Source organism: Cnephaeus nilssonii (genome assembly GCF_951640355.1).
Source record: "Cnephaeus nilssonii genome assembly, chromosome: 9".
Classification (NCBI taxonomy): Eukaryota; Metazoa; Chordata; class Mammalia; order Chiroptera; family Vespertilionidae; genus Cnephaeus; species Cnephaeus nilssonii.
In genome coordinates, this window is record NC_137080.1 from 8,922,940 (window position 1) to 8,942,604 (window position 19,665).

Genomic DNA, 19,665 nt, shown 5'->3' on the forward strand with positions numbered 1-19,665 from the left:
AGCTGTTACTATCCACATTGCATAAAAAGGAAATTCCGTTTCAAAGAGGATAAGCAATTTGATCAAATCTCACAGCTGTGTTTTTTGGCTCTCCTCCTCTCCCCTCTCCTTGCCCCTCCCCTCATTTCCTCTCTTATCTCAACTTCTCTTACTCTGGCTGACTCTACCCAGCCACCACATGGCCTGCTTTCAGTCCTTAACTTGACCTTCCCAAACCCTCAATCTATTTAAATTAGGTTCTTGTGTTATTTGCTCTCATGTCCCCAACATTTATCTTTCATATAATCACCAAGAGTAACTATTTTTTTAATTGTATGATTATTCATACTTCATATCTATGTCCCCCACTAGCTATGATGTCCCTAGAGGCAGGAAAATGCCTGTTTTGTTCACCACTGTGTCCCCACTGACTGGGTATCAGTAAATATCTCTGGAATAAATGAAGGAATGAATGAAGTGGCACAGCCAGAATTCAAGCCAAAGCCCGTCTGACTCTCATGTTTTTTATTCACTATGTTATTGTCCCATATATATATATGGTTAAATGTTAAAACTATCATTTCTCCCTAAACTGAATTACTTTATGACCTTCAATATTGCTGCCTATAAGTCTGCCTGTTGTAATGAGTTGCATTTCCATAACTAAGGTTAAGTTCAAAAAATTTAACTTCAATAAATCTCTTTCCAACTACTTTTTGGAAGATTCCTCCTGCTTTCTATAAGTCCACAACTGTTGTACAACTTGGGTCAGGTTAGAAGCTTCTATTTTAATTAAATATAAAGGTCTTTGAAGTATTTTTTTTATTCTGTTCACACTAGCAAGATAACTTCTTAGGCTAGATGCAAACAAAGGCACAGGCAAATTAATTAACTTCAGGTCCTATTTTAAGTGATAAGCAGTGTTTCAGGATTTATATTGGCTATATATCCATGGGAGGTATTGGGTGTAGGACTGTCAAGGCTAATAATAAATGCAGATTTGGGAACATTGTCACATAAGGAATGGCTCTGTGAGAGGAATGGTGGAAACAAAAATCTCTGTTGATAACTAGATTGGACATTTTCTTCATCAGTATCCTCTTTAACATGTCTTTTCACGTGTTAAAAATTCTAAAACTCTTACCAAATGGGATTTTTCCACTTCATCAATTATAAAACACTTGATAAATTACTTTAAAGTGAATTTTTCCCCAAGATGTATTATGTCAGATGGGTATTAGACTTATTGGGTTGATCATGTCATGAGTTATATAAATGTCTAATCACTATGTTGTACACCTGAAACTAAAATAGTATTGTATGTCAACTGTAATTGATAAACAAATAAACACACAAGTAATAAACAGACTTCCTTTGGAATTCTCCACTACTACCTATTTCATTTACTCTGAAGTAAAAGAGACTTAGGGAAATGTGATCATTATAGTAAGGTCTTGAATTGTTCCCCTTTGCATAGACATTGAGATAGACTATGATGACATGAATATGCTAAAAAATATATTTCTGTACAAAGCTGACAGTGAGATTCAAGAGGAAAAAATCACAGGGTAAATTCAGTCAATGAAAAGGAAGTTATTTCAGTCACCGGGAAATAGAATTCAAATATTTATTTTTATAAACAATATTTAAAATATTTTATTCAACACTAAACATGTAGCTATAGGAACCATAATCATAGTTGTGCTGGTATAAGCAAGAGAGTGGTGCTACTGGTCAACCTCTGCGATGCATTTGAACTTCTTTGCCTCAGATCAAAGCAACAATTTCAAAGGGAAAAAATTGGAAGTGAAACAAAGGAAAAAGAAACCTTGGGTAAAGGACATAGTGTAAATAATTCCTGTGCAGCAAATGTTACTCCCTTTTTCAATTAAAAAAATTAAGTTGTCCTTGAACACAGAAAAAGTAAGTCTTTAGTCAACTTAATTCAAGTACAAACCAAGGAGTTTTCACTATTGTTCCAGAAAGGCTACACATTATACTGAGCAACACTAAGTAAATCACACACAACCTTTTTTAAAATACACAACGGAAAACCTGCTCTCCGGTTGGTGTTCAGAAGTTCTTTACTTCTTCCTGTTTTCTGAATGCTTTCTTGCATGCTGCCTTCTAAAGCCAGATGGTCCAGGAATAATTAGATACCAAGAGAAAACAAGTGTTGTAGTTAAATAAGATTGGGTGTGTAAATAAATTAGCTTGTTATTACTTTTTTAACTTTTTAATCGAAATAATTTTTGACAGAGAAAAGTTGCAAAATTAGAACAAGGTGTTTCTGCACCCTTTCCAGCTGCCCCTAATGTTAATAACTTGCATGTTTACTAAGGTACGTTTATTAAAGCCAGGAAATTAACGTTGGTACAATACTATTAACTGAACTACAGACCTATTCAAATCCCACCAGTTTTTCCATTAATGTCCTTTTTCTGGCCCAGGAGTCCATCTAAACCCCACAATGCACTGAGTTGTCATGTCTCCTCCAGTTGCAACCTTGACACTTGTGCAGTTATTTGTAGGCAATCCTGCAAGGTGGGTTTGTCTAGTGTTTCCTCATGGTTAGATGGTCGTCATTTATTTTGATAGCTTAAAGCCCTTTTTTATTTAAAACAAGGGGGAAACATCTAATTACTTTTCTAGTTCAATCCCAACCAATAGAGCACAGTTCGTAGGATTTTGTCCAAGTAATTATTAGTTCATAGTCTAAAGGTATCTATCTCCTTGGGCAAGGGGGACATGTCATCCTCTTAATTTTTATAGCCTTATTACCAACTTTTCATGTACCTTTCTTCCTCACAGTGGCTTAACCAAGTCTGTATTTTTAGCTCTTTTACTGTCTCCCTTTACAAATTTTTATCTGGCTATCAGATACTAACAGAAGTGTGTTAAAAAAATGTTTTGCTCCGATTATGAATTTGTCTATATCTCTTTATAGATTTTTGTTTCTGTCAATTTTTATTTTATATATTTTGGGGCTGTGTTTATACATGCATATACATTTAGAATTGTTAAACTTTCTTATGAATGAAATTTTTATGATTATGAAATAGAAATATAATTTGTATCATTATAGTGACTCTATCTGAAGACCTATGAACCAGGAGGTCTGGGTTCGATTCCCAGTCAGGGCACATGCCCAGGTTACAGGCTTGATCCCCAGTAGGGGGCATGCAGGGGGCAGCCAATCAATGATTCTCTCTCTCCCTTTCTCTCTGAAATCAATAAAAATATTTTTAAAAAGAATAATAATAGCAAATATTAATAAGCACTTATTCCGTCACTCTATGGGTGCTTTACATTTAACTGTGAAGTCCCTAAACTACACTATGTGATACATATTATGATCCCATTTTCAGAAGAAACTAAAGTTCTGAGACATTAAGTAACATTTTTTTACCCAAGGTGTTACACAGATAAGTGATATCTCTAGACTGCTTGAATCCAAGAATAAGTCCCTGCAGTACTTTACTTCTTCATATAGTTACATACTATCCCTGTTTTGAATTTTAATCTGTTTTTCAGTGCATCATGGAGTGGCAGGAAAAGTACTAAACTTTCAAAAGAAAGATGTGTAAGTCCCCACTCCATCCTTAGCTAATTAAGCAAGAATTTCATCATCTACATAATGGGAAATTCCTGTCTTGCCTACATGACTTACCAGACTGTCTCAGGTGACGTTACTTTCCAAACTGGAAAAGTAATTGTAATAAATGCTGGTCTTTCTGCTTCTACTTTTATTCTCAATAATATTTAGGTCTTCCAGGTCAATTGAAATCTTGGGTGTGGTGGATATTTTCCTTTATGTAGGCAGTAAAATGTGTCCTAAACATATCAATATGAGTCTATAAAATTATTCAACATGATCACTTATTTCCTGCTAAAACTTATTTTTCCACATTTATAGTGAAAAACTCTGGCAGACAGAACTCATTAGAAACATCACCAACAGCGGGACAAACTGACAGCATGTGCCTCCCGGTGTGATGCACTGCGTGAGCCACATCACGTACACAGTACTCTTCCCAAAATCTAAACATGGAAAACCATCAGGTAAACCTAGGCTACGAAACTAGTGACCAGACTCTGCAAACCTACCAGTATCATCTAAGACAGTGGTTCTCAACCTTTCTAATGCCGCGACCCTTCAATACAGTTCCTCATGTTGTGGTGACCCCAACCATAAAATTATTTTCGTTGCTACTTCATAACTGTAATTTTGCTACTCTTAATGAATCGTAATGTAAATATCTGTGTTTTCCGATGGTCTTAGGCGACCCTGCTAGCGATTCTCAACCTGTGGGTCGCGACAGGGTCGCTAGCAGGGTCGCCTAAGACCATCGGAAAACACAGATATTTACATTACGATTCATTACTCTTCACAGAGGACACCACATTGGGATAAAATATGCATATATAAAATGGAAGAAAAATTAGCTTCATTTGTACAAGACAGTATTAGTTTTCCACAAACATGCCAAGAATCAGAGAAATCTGCACACAGGGCAGATGGCACTAAGGCAACATTCACAGCAGAACATTAGAAGTCCTGTGGCATGTTGGAGAACCCACTCCATGTTTTGAGCGTAAGAGTGTCCCGAGGGATTTGTGTGGTCAGTGTGGCTAAGCTGAGAACATCTCCGTGTTAGAAATTCAGCTGAACACAGCTCCCCCCGCTCTCCAGCAACCACCACTGACACACTCTGTGCTTGATGGGATCCTGATGCCACGTCCAGAAGGGGACGCTAACCTAGGCTGAGCCAGCCGCGTGTGTGTGTGTGTGTGTGTGTGTGTGTGTGTGTGTTATAACGTAGGCTAAGCCAGGGATGTGTGTGTGTGTGTGTGTGTGTGTGTGTTATAACGTAGGCTAAGCCAGGGATGGGTGTGTGTGTGTGTGTGTGTGTTATAACGTAGGCTAAGCCAGGGATGTGTGTGTGTGTATGTGTGTGTGTTATAATGTAGGTTAAGCCAGGGATGTGTGTGTGTGTGTGTGTGTGTGTGTGTGTGTGTGATAACGTAGGCTAAGCCAGGGATGGGTGTGTATGTGTTTGTGTGTGTGTTATAATGTAGGTTAAGCCAGGGATGTGTGTGTGTGTGTGTGTGTGTGTGTGTGTGTGTGTGATAACGTAGGCTAAGCCAGGGATGGGTGTGTATGTGTTTGTGTGTGTGTTATAATGTAGGTTAAGCCAGGGATGTGTGTGTGTGTGTGTGTGTGTGTGTGTGTGTGTTATAACGTAGGCTAAGCCAGGGGTGTGTGTGTGTGTGATAACATAGGCAGAGCCAGGGATGGGTGTTTGTGTGTGTGTGTGTGTGTGTGTGTGTGTGTGTGAGATTACATACCTGATGCCCGGAAAGTACCCTAAGTACCTCCTGGGGAATTAATGAGTAAATGAATCCAATGGCAACTGAATTAACAACATGCCTGGGGTGATCAGCAACCAAAAAAGAACCAGACCTTGCTCAGGACTGAGATTAACCCTGCCCCATCCGATTTTAAAGAAATTGCTCGTAGCTAAGTAATGCAAGGTCAATGAAAGTATTATTTGCTATGGGGTGGGTGGGGGGGGCAGGGGGGTTGGGAGGGTCTATAGGAGAGGGACACCCAGTTCAAAGGTCAGAGAAGCAACCTGGTACAACCTAAGCTGAGACACTCCACAGACCCAGGCCCAGCCCCGAACTTCCTGAGATGAACCGCCCGCTGGCAATTCCAGTCCGCGGGCTGGGCGAGAGCGCAGAGCGCACCGACGCTGACCTCCCCCAAGTTCGCGCGCGGGGCCTCCACGCCCGGGGCTCTCCCCGCGCAGGGAGAGGCGGGCCCGCCACCCCCACGCGCGCCCGCGGCTGGGACCGTACCTCGGGCGCGGGCGCCGAGGCGTCGCCGGTGGGGTCCAGGCGCCTGGGGCGGCCCGAGGGGGCTCCCCGGCTCGTGCTCATGCCGACCCGAGCCCGAGGCTGAGCCCGAGAGCGAGGCTGCGGCGCGGGGAGCCGGCGGCGCGTCTCCCGGGGCAACCGGTAAACACGCGGGCGACGGCGAGACCGGGCGCTGCCTTCCGCCCCTGAGACGTACCCGGGGGCGACCCCAATCCTCCCGAGGGTGTCTCCTCACTCCCGGGGCCCCGTCTGGCCAGGCCGCAGCTTGGCGGAGCGCCTGGGGGACGGCGGGGCTGGAGGTGACCTTCACCGGGAATTCCGCTGCTGTCGGGGGACGGGCACAGCGAGTGGCCAGTGTGAGCGGCGCGGGCGTGCGCGAGTGGAGGAGCAATTATGTAGCACCTGCTGTGTGCAAACGCTTCCGCTCCCAGCTCCAGGGCCAGCTTCGTGGGCGCGCAGCCGGTGCGGTCGCAGGGGCGGGAGGAGGGGGGAAGGGGGGCGCTGGTTAAGGACTGAAGTTCTTGCTGATCGGGGAACGGAGCGCAGCGCCTTTTCCTTGGGTTTGGCTCCCCTGATTGTGCGGCCTGTCCTGGGGAGCTGCTCTCCCTGAACTTCCCCAACAAGGCTGCGGGGAATGGACCTGATCGCCGCCCTTAGTAGCAGCCATGGCCTCTCGTGAAACACGTGCGTTCTCTTCAGTGTTTCCCTTGTCGGACCTCATTAACTAAAACAAGACTGTGAAGTGGATATTAGGATTAGATCTTTTTTAAGATGAGTTACCGGTCACAGGGAAAGAAAATATATTGTCCAAGGGTGTACAGCTCGGCTGAGACAACGTAAGGGTCAGACCCCAGACCGTAAGACTCAAGCACAGAGCCGGAGAGCAACCCCACAATTTGTGGCTGAAGATGGAACCCACGTTCACCGGACTGTAAGGCCGCATGTTCAAACTCAGATTTCTCCCCAAACCGCATGTTCAAACTCAGACATGAGGCAGCTTTGCACAGTTCAAACTCAGACATGAGGCAGCTTTTCTTGGAATCCATCCAAGCAGTCACCTACAAGCACCCACTGTAAGTCTGAGAATGCCTTGGCCTAGACAAAGGCTTTTGATTTTACAGCAACATGGCCACATACCCAAGCCAGAGTCACCTCAATGCTCTCACTTCACGCAGTTCTTTAAAAAACAAAGAAAGAAAGAAGTCCTCAGTGGAAACTAACACTTTCGTAACTCTCCTATGAACAGTATGGTTTGCAGTAATGTTCCCAGGTTGCAGTTTGTCCTCAGCAGAATCGCAGCGCGTTTGTTACATTGCCAACGAGACGGCCCCACCAGAGGAGACAAGTCACAACCGCGGGCGAAACTCACGGCCCTGGGAGAGAACCGCCCTGAGAAAGCCCCTTCTCTGTTCGCTCGGCATCCGGCCGCTTTAGGATTCCATTTCACAGAGGCTACGTCTAGTCATTCTGATCAGCCTTGTCCCTCTTCCTCACGGCAACTGAACATGCGACTTCGCAGGCTTAACACATCAGTGTCGAGGATGGACGTGTTTATTCCGTGGATGGGAGGAATCCTTCCACAGGGCACCTCAAGTCATCACTATGCACATTTTACGCATCTTACCATTTCATCGGTCGGTGAGACCTCAGTAAAGCTGAGAAGACACACACACAATAGAGAAAAACGTGCATCGGTGTTAAACAGCTTTTTCTCTAGGGAAAGCAGTGTACTTGCGTGGTGAGTAGGAACAGAAAAAGTGATGGGCCTGACTCCTGCCCAGATGCCTTTGAACTTGCTGGGACGTTAAGACAGGAGCCTAGTGATTCTTCAAGGCAGCAGCTGGCGGTGTGCCTTGGAGAGTCTAGAAGGAGCACTCTGAGTGTGGATGGATGTCTGAGTGGACCCCCGAGGGGACTACAGTTTGGGACTAGCCTGCACTATGATGGTAGAGCATACAGGCTGGCAGTGGGGGAAACCCTGAGTATGATGACAGTTTAAGCAAGGGAGGGAAGTGAAAATGCACAAAGATGCTCCAGCCAGATTGCTCCCCAAACCGCATGTGTGGGCAACATATTATGATCCATAATACCTCAGAGTTCAACATTTATTTTTCTTTATAATGACACCAAAGACAGGAAGCTACCCGCTGTGGGACCGAATACACCTCCCATAACTACTTCTTTATGGAAGAGGGATGTTCCTCATTGGATGCCAGGCTGAGTTTGGACCATGGGGTGCAGGAACTCTCCCGCTAGCCAAGCATTTGAAGAGCAACATTCTGAATGCGGACCCAAAGGGCGATAGCAGGGCTGGAAGCCTGCTGAGGCCTGAAAGGCAGCGAGGAGATAGAGCAGCGGAGACAGAAGAGAGAGTTCAATTTGGGACAAATTTAGTCTGAGGCGCTGATAGGGGAAAGCAAACCTATTTTTGCAGTTTGGGAACAGGGAACCCTGTGCATATCCAGCTGAAACCAGAATTTCCAGCTCGTTCTGCTATCATGTTCAATTTTATCCTGACCAGCTCTCTTCTGGCCCTGGGGCTTTTATTCCGGGGCTTGCTTGTTTGCTTGTTTGTCTTGCCAATATACATGTTTCTCATAAGAAAACCTAGACTATGGTAACGACTTTGGGGGCTTTTACTTCTATTTAGAAACCTGTCACTGAAACCACGCCTATGACATTTTAGTTGTCTGCAGATGGTTTTAGACGACTATGTTTGACTGACATATTTTCCTTAGCAACTGAATGAAATGCTGCCAAAGACAGCAAACAACTGCGTTAGTTGTCGAACGGAAGATTCCTTGGTGAAATATAGACCACCAAACTCGACTCTTCCGTAACCGACACAGCTCTGAAGGGTACTTAGAGCCACTCTCAACCCTTGCTTGGACTTGGCTCAGGAGTTTTGCTGATCTCTATTTGATCTCTTGAACAAAAGAGTCTTTAGCAATGATTTTAGTTTGATCAGTTCGTCCTAGAACAAATCCCATCCTTTATTTGTTCTAATATGACAACACAGCTAGTTGCAAAACAATTTACCAATGTCACTTCCAAAGATCTTCGTAAATTTACAGACACTTAAAGTCTAGTTTCTTTTAATTCTCCATACGTGACTGTTTCCAGTAGATGTTACACCTAAAATAAATGTGATCCATTGCATAACTTTACTATAGGCTAATTAAGTTTAGAGAGCCACTGAAACATGGCTTATGGAAAATAACGAACTCAAGGACCTTGGGTTTCATTGTTAAATTATAGGTTGTTCTTTTCAAAAGCAAAATCCTTATCAAAAATTGAGACTACTTTTGCCGAGACCGGTTTGGCTCAGTGGATAGAGCGTCGGCCTGCGGACTCAAGGGTCCCAGGTTCGATTCCGGTCAAGGGCACCTTGGTTGCGGGCACATCCCCAGTAGGGGGTGTGCAAGAGGCAGCTGATCCCCAGTAGGGGGTGTGCAAGAGGCAGCTGATCGATGTTTCTAACTCTCTATCCCTCTCTCTTCCTCTCTGTAAAAAATCAATAAGATATATATTTTTTTAAAAAATTGAGAGTACTTTAAAAATATTTTAGCTGAGTAAATATAATTTCCTGAAAAACATCCATGAAAATATTTTTTTTCTGGACTTTATTTTACCTTAAATTCAACAAGTTTTCATCTATATTTTCCTCAACTAGTCAAAAAGATTTGTTGTACATAATACCATCCTTCATAGCCTTACCGAAGTGATCCTTCAGTTGTAAACTTTCAGGTTTGAAATAGTTTAATATTTTAGGAAAAAGTTAGAGGGATTAACTGGGCAATCGATGTTAATATTTTTCTATTCCAAGGGGAGAGAACACTTCCTGGCAAACTGTCAGAACCACCACCTCCCCATGTGTCTCTTCAAAAAAAAACCAAAAAAAAAAACAAAACCAAGAAATCACTGATCAGGAGGATTGTGGAAAGTCTGAGGGGAAGCAAGTGCCCAAAGGCCGTCCTTGCTTCCTCTCCAAGTCCCCTCGCAGCTAGCTAATCTATTTTCAAACCCATGCAAGCACTGTTTTCCTAAACCTGACCAGTTCCCTGTTCTAAAACTTGCAAGGAAATCCCACCGTTTATTGGAAAAGAGGAAAAATCTTATCATAGACCTCATTTTTTAAAAATAATTTTCAGCTTCTTTTCCGACGAAACACCAAATGGCGGATAACGCCGGTGCTGCGGGAGGGCCCGGAGGCCCCGGGGGCCCCAGAATAGGAGGTCGCGGCGGCTTCCGTGGAGGATTTGGCAGTGGCTGGGGTCGGAGCCGGGGCCGAGGCCGCGGAGCTCGTGGAGGCAAGGCCGAGGACAAGGAGTGGATCCCTGTCACCAAGCTGGGCCGCCTGGTCAAGGACATGAAGATTAAACCCCTAGAGGAAATCTATCTATTCTCCTTGCCCATCAAGGAATCTGAGATCATTGACTTTTTCTTGGGGGCATCCCTCAAGGATGAGGTGTTAAAGATCATGCCTGTGCAAAAGCAGACACGTGCTGGCCAGAGGACCCGGTTCAAGGCATTTGTTGACACTGGGGACGACAATGGACATGTTGGTCTGGGTGTTAAGTGCTCAAAGGAAGTAGCCACTGCCCTCCGTGGAGCCATCATCCTGGCCAAGCTCTCTATTGTCCCCCTGCGGCCAGGCTACTGGGGAAACAAGATCGGCAAGCCCCACACGGTTCCCTGCAAGGTGACTGGCCGCTGTGGCTCTGTACTGGTGCGCCTCATCCCCGGCCCCAGGGGTACGGGCATTGTCTCGGCCCCTGTGCCCAAGAAGTTGCTGATGATGGCTGGTATTGATGACTGCTACACCTCGGCCAGGGGCTGCACTGCCACCCTGGGCAACTTCGCCAAGGCCACCTTTGATGCCATCTCTAAGACCTACAGCTATCTCACCCCGGATCTCTGGAAAGAGACTGTGTTCACCAAGTCTCCCTACCAGGAATTCACCGACATCTTGTAAAGACCCACACCAGAGTTTCTGGGCAGAGGACCCAGGCTCCAGCTGTGGCCACCACATAATTTTATACAAGAAAAATAAAGTGATGATTTAAGCCTGCTAAAAATAATAATAATAATAATAATAATAATAATAATTTTCAGAGGTTATTATTTTTCCTCCTCAAATCAACTCTTTGGGGTAGATATTATTAACCTCTTATTACAGATTGAAAACTACAGTTCAGCGAGGGAGCTTGCTCATGTTCACACCGTATAAATGGCAGTACAGGTCTTTCACGTGAGGCCTCCAAGTTCTTGGTTATTGATATTATCAAACTGCCAGTATGTCTCAAACACTGAACCCATCCACTCTGCCGGGTGTGTTTCCCCTGTGCAGCCTATGCTCAGTCCAAACTGCCAGATACGATTGGTCAGGTGGTGCCCTGCACAAACGCACTACAGTTCAAAGGCCACCATTCACAATAGAGACTTTTTTGCTATTTTGAAATTTCTTTGTATATATATTACACTTTTGTTGATTTTCGAAGATGTGGGATTTGTACACTTATTAACATTTTTTCAACTAATAGGACTAAAGTGTCTTTTCTAAAATGTGCCCAATACAGTGATATACACTGAGTGGCCAGATTATTATGATCTCTGAAAGTATAATAATCTGGCCACTCAGTGTGTGTGTGTGTGTGTGTGTGTGTGTGTGTGTGTATACACACACACACACACACACACACATATATATATTAGAGGCCCGGTGCATGAATTCGTGCATGGGTGGGGTCCAGCCAGACTGGCCAGGGGGAGGGGAGATGGGCAGTTGGCCGGCCTGCCTGCTGGTCGAACTCCTGGTGGAGGGGACAATTTGCATATTAGCCTTTTATTGTATAGGATCTACACTGAGTGGCCAGATTATTATGCGTTCAGAGATCATAATAATTTGGCCACTCAGTGTATACCTGTTGCTTGGATTTATGAAGTAGGAAAAAGTAGGCAAGGATGTAGAGAAAAGGGAACCTTCGTGCACTGTTGGTGGGACTGCAAATTGGTGCAGCCACTATAGGAAACAGTATGGAGGTTCCTCAAAAAATTAAAAATAGAACTACCATATGACCCAGCAATCCCACTTCTGGGTCTTTATCCTAAGAAATCCAAAACACTAATTCAAAAAGATATATGCTTCCCTATGTTCACTGCAGCATATTTTATAATAGCCAAGCTATGGAAGCAACCCAAGTGCCCATCAATAGACGAGTGGCTAAAAAAAGCTGTGGTACTACATATATACCATGGACTATTACTCAGCATAAGAAGAATGAAATATTATCATTTGCGACAACATGGTTGGACCTAAAGGGTATTATGCTAAGTGAAATAAGTCGGACAGAGAAAGACAAATACCATGATTTCACTTGCATATGGAATCTAAATAAACAAACAAAACAGAAATGAACTCATAGATACAGAGAACAAACTGACAGTCACCAGATGGGAGGGGTGCTGAGCGGTTAGGTAAAAAAGGGGAAGAGATGAAATACAAATTGGCAGTTACAAAATAGTCATGGGGATGTCAAGTACAGCTTAGGAAATATAGTCACTAATATTATAATGACTATGTATGGTGCCAGGTGGATTGGAGACTCATCAGGGGTTTTCTTCGTAAGTTATATAAATGTCTAACCACTATGCTGTACACCTGAAACTAATATAATATAGAATGTCAACTGTAATTAAAAAGTAAACAAAACTTAATAAAATAGAACTTGAGTTTCTAAATTTTAAAAAAATGGTTTTCTGACACACTGATCAGCACATATCTTTGTGAATTCCATACTTGTGAATTCACCGACTCACTGAAATTTATTTGCAACCCCCAGGCCAATACTCACAATGCTTTCTCGGTCAATCGCCGAGATGCACAGAGTGGTGAAAAATCCCAGTCAGCGGCATCACGTCCCCAGCTGAGGTCCCACAAGGCAACACTCTGCCTTCTGGTTTCAGTTTCTACTGTAAACAAGTGTCTGGTTCAAGGTCTATTAAGTGCAACTTCTTTTTTTTTTGCATTTTTGTGCTTTTTCTGGGGGGAGAGAGGTGATTTCACTGTTTAAAATGACTCTATTCTTAGTGCTAAAGTTCTGACTAGTGTTCCTGAGCATAATAAGGCTTCAATGTATCTCATGGAGAAAACAGTGTGTTAGATAAGCTGCACTGAGGCCTGGGTTTAGTGCTGTTGGCTGTGAGTTCAATGTTATTGAATCTCAATAAATATTAAACCAAGTGTCTTTGAACAGAAATGCACATAGAACAAGGTTCTATATTGATCAGTTAATGAAAATGCTGTGACCAAAGGCGAACACTGTATCTCCCCCAGCAGCAATAGTTCAGGCTTTGCTAATGTAGTGCTTGAAGCAACTTTATAGAACATAACTACTATGAATAACAAAGATCTTCTGCATTCCAGGGCAACCAGTCACTGATTAAACTTGACATTCATATTGCAGTTTGTATGATCTGCTGTTTGTTTATTACACAGAATGGTTGGTGTCTTTGAGTTCCAAGTTTAAATCTACAAATATTTCCATTGTGACAACTGCCATTAAATGACTAATATTTAATAATGCGGTAATTAAATGGTATAAGCCAAATGTACTTCCAACCAATTCAGGTATATGACCATATATGTTTTTTAATTATATATTCTTGTTCAAAACTATACACCTGAATTAAAAATAGATTTTCCAAAACACCCTTACTAGTACAATGTTTTGGAAATCTGTTACACATGACAGAATGCTGGGGAAAAAAAATCTATAAATCTTGTTATTTTTTCTGCCTCCTAGTATTTTTTATTCTATATCTGAAAGTCTTTCGTGATAAAAAAAAATAAAGGAAAGAGTAAAAATAAGTTCAAAGATTTGCAGAATTTATCATGCATTCAAAAGCAGGTCAAATGTTACTTGAAAACAATAATAATAACTTTAAATGTATATATCCTATAGTACTTTGGTGTGGCTTTTAAAATAAAATTAATAGTATCAGCAAAAAGAGGCAGGGGTCAAAATTCATTGTGCATAATACCTTCAGAAGCATCAAAGAGATTATGAAATCCTTTGAAGAAAAGTGAAGCCATAATGCTACAAAAGTATTTGTGGTGATCATAAAGCAATATAATCTTTAAAAGAGAGGTTTACAATATTGAAGGAATATCACTGCTGTATCACTTCGGTAGATATATTACTGAAAAATTAGAACTGATACATGATGGCAGGTTTTTCCCGGTCAAAAGCCAACCCGTGGTGCCAGATGGGTACTGGAAATACAGCGGGGACACTTGGTAAAGTATATGATTGCCTAACCACTATGATGTACACCTTAAACTAATACAAAATAATACTGACTATTACGGTGAGAGATCTTGTCCTTTTTAAGAAATACTAGAAGTCCTTGAATTTATCCCTGGATGTGGAGGCCTTCAAACAGTGGTTAAATGGCGGAATCCTGGAGCCAGGCTGCCTGGAATGTAATCCTGGCTTTGCCACTTCCTAGCCTTGTGATCCTGGGAAAATCTGTCCACCTCCTTGGGCCTGTTTCCCCATCTGTACTACAGAGGTAATAACAGTTCTTAACCCCTGGGGTTGTTGCAAGGATTGCATGCGTTAATGCATGAAAAGTGCCTAGTACAGAATCTGTAACAAAGTGTGTACAGAAGTGTTAGCTATTGGCATTATATTCGCAAACACGGAATAGAACATTCCCGCACAAGACACTACAAAAAAGGATTCAAAAAGCAAAGTGTTTACTCTTATTCTAAGTTACTCAAAACTTTGGAAGATCATAGGCTTAAAAAAGTTGGGTTTTTTTTTTGACTACTCAGCATATGAGAAGAAATTCTTAAAGCATTCTCCATACCTTCCGAAAATGAGAATGTGAGAAAGGGGGTGCGGGTGGTCACCGGAAGCAACAGAGCTGCCTCATCTCCAAGAACTTAGGAATCAACTGGCCTCCTGTGATTAAACCAAAGCAGAGATATGCAAACACCTTGTAAAGACACTATTTCCCCAGCCACAGCAGCACTGTGCTTCATTGAATACATGAGCACATACACAAACTAGAATATGTTAATCACAGGTGAGGCCATTGCACAACGGAGGCTCGGGGGGAAAGTGATGGACCTCAAATGTTAATGTCTTGTCCATTTGTGATAGCTTTATTTCTCACCTAAATTAATAAGTAAGCCTTCAAATTTTTTAAGAGCAAGGTTCCAACCTCAATGCCTACAAGTCTGTGGCCACAAAGTCACCCCAGGGACCTCGTCTTCACTCAGAATCCGCATCCATTCCCAGGACGTGTTGGAGTGTTCAAGAGCAGAGGCCCAGGGGCCCCTGAGGTCACGGTATGTCCAGGCAGGACTACTCTAAGACAGAGCTGAAAAATAAAGGCGCTTTTTTTTTTTCTTCAGGTTTTTGCTCCCACAAGTTGGAGTTTTTGAAGGACCAATGTTAAAAATTCCACCCCAAAATATGATAATTTGCCAAACATTCCATTAAAATCAACTTTCAAAAGCAAATGCGGCTTCTAAATTAAGCAACACCGAGCTTCTTCTGGATCTTTTAAATGTCTTTATTATTTTGGAAAGTCTTATGGCTTTGGGTGGGGGAGTGTGGGATTTTCCTAACCCCACTTTAGACATGCTTTAGGTTTCTTTTCAAATGATGCCAACTTTCTTTCAAAAAGCAACAAATAATCCTTGTTAAAAAAAAAAAAAAAAAAAAAAAAAAGGTCTGTGGAAGTTGAGAGCGAAGACTGTTCCTCATGCACTGCTTTGGCTTCTTGGGACTGATTCTAACTGCCCGCTGAGGTTTTCACAAAAGTCTTCAGAAACACTGCAATGGCTTTATTGACTCAGACCAGGCTACCTTTTATTACTAACTGAGGTTGAGCCAACCCTATACATACCTATAAGTGATCCTCACCTACTCCTCTCTCAACATCATCACCAAAAGAGTCTAATTTTTGGAAAGAGATTTTATCTTCTGCTGATTCACTGATATGACCTCAATTAAAATACCCTCTTTATAAGCTTGCATTACTAGCCATAAATTCCCTTGGTCTATAAAACTGCCTCTAATAAAAGAGAAAGAAAAGGAAGAAGCAAGATACAGGAAGCCAAGTACACAGCCAATCATCTTTGGAAGAAGCAAACACCTCGGCCTCCGCAGGGACAGATGTCTGTAGGTTTCAGCACGGACTCCACACACTGGTGTATGAGTGCACACGGCCTTTATTTCACTTGGTAAACCAGCCACAATTACCATATAGAAGTACCTGATGATACTAGTAGGTTGGGAAAGGCCTCCCTGGAAAAGGCTGCCCATCACACCAGGAATAGAAACCCCAAGTCCTTTCCATGGTCCTCAAGACCCCACCTGACCTGGCCAGTCTCCCCAACGCTGTCTACACCTCCTTGTTTTGCCTGAAACATGGCAAGCACGTGCCCACCCCAGGGCCCTTCACACCCATATTTCCCTACGGCTGGACCTCTCATTTCCCAGATGGCTGCATGGCTACTTCGTGTACTTTATTCGGCTCTAATAAAATCTGACCTGCTGAAGTGGCTTTCCCTGACCACTCTGTCTAAAACAGCCTCTTCTTACTCCACTCTCCTCCCCAGGACACATCACTTCCTGACATGAAATCTTTCATAGACTTGTTTGTTTCCCCTCACTGGACTGTAAGATCCTGGAGGATGGATTTTTAGTTTGTTCATTACTATATCCCAAATATTGAACACAGTACCTAAGACATAATTGTTGCTCAGTAAATAATTGTAAAACAAATAAAATAATGAATTCCCCAGAGAATTTGCAGAAACTGATTATTGCTCTTTCCAGCTCAAAAACATTTAGGTACCAACATTCTCAAGCCATGGCTCGTTTTTACAGCCTTATTTCCTGGCTCAGAGTCTCTTGAAATACTGATACACACAATAACATGGATGAACCTCAAAGGCATTACGCTGAGTGAAAGAAGCCAATCTCCAAAGATGTATATTGTATGATTTCATTCCTAAGACATTTTGGAAAGTACAAAGCTATAAGCATAAACAACAGATCTATGGTGCCAGGAGTTTGGGGGGGTGGGGGGTGGCGGGCACAGGAGACTATACAGGAAGCCAAGTACACAGTTTCTTCAAAAGATGATTGGGGGGTTAGGCCAAATGTTACCTCAAAAAAATAACTTTTAAATGTATTTGCTCTACAGTACTTTTGTATGGTTTTTAAAATAAAATTAATGGTATCAGCAAAAAGAGGCAGGGATCATCAACTTATACATCAGAATCACAAGGGAAATCAGCCAATCTTTCAATGGGTTAAATAGAGATTAATATAGAGAAAAACTAGAGTTTTCCGTGAAGAAAAAATGACTAAACAAAGTAGAAAGAAGGAAGTAGAATTTTCCGTAAAGGCAAAATACCAACTTTTGTGCCAGAAGAGTAAATAGGATTACCTGTCTTGGTGTATGGCAAAAAAACAAACACACAGAGACAATTAGATCATAAAATCAGATCAGAGACAGAGCTAAAAGTGAGTTTCCGCTTATGTATAAGGACATTAAGTAGCAGAATAATTGAACACCTAGCTAAAAATCAAGTAATTAGTAATAGAGCTGGAACTGAAATTCAGATCTCTTGCCCATGTTACCAACTCTTTGAACAAGAACTTAACTCAATAATGGACAGTCACTGATGGGTCTTCTCTAAGATTACTAGGGTGTCAGCCGTTCAAATCACATTCCATTTGGGAACTGATGAGAAAGGAACTAGAATTAAATATAGAATTAAAGCATACTTTTACAGATTAATATAAAATTGTGACTCATTTAATTTTAAATGACTTATCAGTAATGCTATCAAAGATTGGGCAAGAAGGGTAATCATTTATAAGAACAAATTTTAGATTGCACCAAGACAGAAAAACAATTTTTGGTTGGAAGAATGAGCCAGTTCATTCTTGTCAAATCACTTCCATCTGTTCTCAAGAATAATTTCCTTTCAAAATAACTACCCACTGTTTTTCAGCTGGTTGGTGGCATGAAACATAAGAGGCATCCTTTCATTACTGGGTTTGCTGATGCTCAGCCCTCTACATCAAAGGTTTTGCAGAAGACTTCCTTTCTTAATGTGATGTTCAGCCTATTGTAAAATTCCATGAATTCATATGTGCCCAATGATAGGAAATATAATGATACAGAAAAATAATATATTCTCAGCTGCCCCCATCCCAAATCATTTTAAAGCATCAAGTTGAGCCCAGCTGGCATGACTCTGATTGAGTGTCAACTTATGAACCAGAAGGTCATGATTTGATTCCTAGTCAGGGCACTTGCCTGAGTTTGGGGCTCGATCCCCAGGGTGGGGCATGCGGGAGGCAGCCAATCAATGATTCTCTCTTATCATTGATGTTTCTCTCTCTCTCTCCCCCTCCCTCTTTCCCTCCCTCCCTTCATCTCTGAAATCAATAAAAATATATTTTAAAAAATAAAGCATAAAATTGATATTTTCTTCTACAGAGACTTCAAAATATTTATTAACTCATAATACGGCTTATTATCCACATAATCTGAGGGCTCATATGTCCATTGATAGTAAATTTACTCATTTTTAAAAAGAATTTAATTACATGGTTACATGTTATGCTAATGACCTAGTAACTTCAAATAAAAGCCATAACTTGAGTTTTGGAGTCCAGCAGATAGAAGTTTAAACTTTGGCTCTGTCATTGACTACTTGAGTAGCCTTGTGTTACTTGAAATCACCCAGACTCGGTGCTTTTATATGCTTAATGGAATAAAAAATTTGCTTTCAGGATTTTTATGAGAATATTATGCCACATTATGAATACAGCACTTAATATTGAGCCTGCTTTTCCAAAGAGGACATTCAGAAAGCCAAGACACATTTGAAAACATGCTCCAAGTCACTAATCATCCGAGAGATGCAAATCAAAACAACAATGAGATACCATCTCACAACTGTCAGAACAGCTGTCATCAACAAATCAACAAACAACAAGTACTGGTGAGGATGCGAAGAAAAAGGAACTCTCGTGCACTGCTGGTGGGAATGCAGACTGGTGCAGCCAATGTGGAAAACAGTATGGAGTTTCCTCAAAAAATTAAAAATGGAACTTCCATTTGACCCAGTAATCCCACTTCTAGGAATATATCCCAAGAAAACAGAATCACCAATCAGAAAGGATATATGCACCGTTATGTTCATAGCAGCACAATTTACAATAACTAAGATTTGGTAACAGCCTAAGTGCCCATCGGTATTAAGTGAAGTGTGAGATGGGAAGAGAAAAGACAGTATAAAGTGTCTTCTCTTTCCTGCAAGAAATAAAAAATAAAAATAAACTTAACATGCCTTTCACCAACTTTGTGAAAAGTAAAGGAGGAAAATTGAAAGAAATGGAGAAAAATAAGAGGTGTTCTTAACTTGCTTTCATGCCATAAACTTCTCCAAATAAGATATCTAAATTTTTGACAGTGATAAAACAGTATTTCAAAATGGCTAAAACAACTGTGACATCTATGAAAAGATCTATGGTTTCTACAAGTGATAAAGGTACAGGTACAGCTAGTATTGCTGAGGTTTGTGGCCCATATTCAAAATGGAAGGAAATACTAAATTTCAATTCGATATTCATCAAAATAAAGATGACATGTTGCCCACCCAAGTTTTCAGGCCACCTGGATTCTGTCTGCTGAATGCCTTGGACACCAGTAGAATCTCTCTGTTGGAGACAAGCCAAGCTCAATTTGTACCTTCTTAAATGTGCG

The 19,665-nt window shown here is 41.7% G+C and overlaps 2 protein-coding genes across 2 annotated transcripts in view; one reads left to right on the forward strand and one right to left on the reverse strand.

Moving 5' to 3' along the window:
* Window positions 1-19,665, reverse strand: part of ARMT1 (acidic residue methyltransferase 1) — a 130,555-nt gene that overhangs the window by 57,072 nt on the left and 53,818 nt on the right. The gene's annotated exons all lie outside the window — the stretch shown is intronic.
* On the forward strand, window positions 10,034-10,834 carry LOC307105596 (small ribosomal subunit protein uS5-like; the record flags this gene model as incomplete). The annotated part of the gene is made up of 1 exon (XM_079781455.1): window positions 10,034-10,834. One exon carries the CDS (start codon window positions 10,034-10,036, stop codon window positions 10,832-10,834), a length of 801 nt encoding a protein of 266 aa, XP_079637581.1.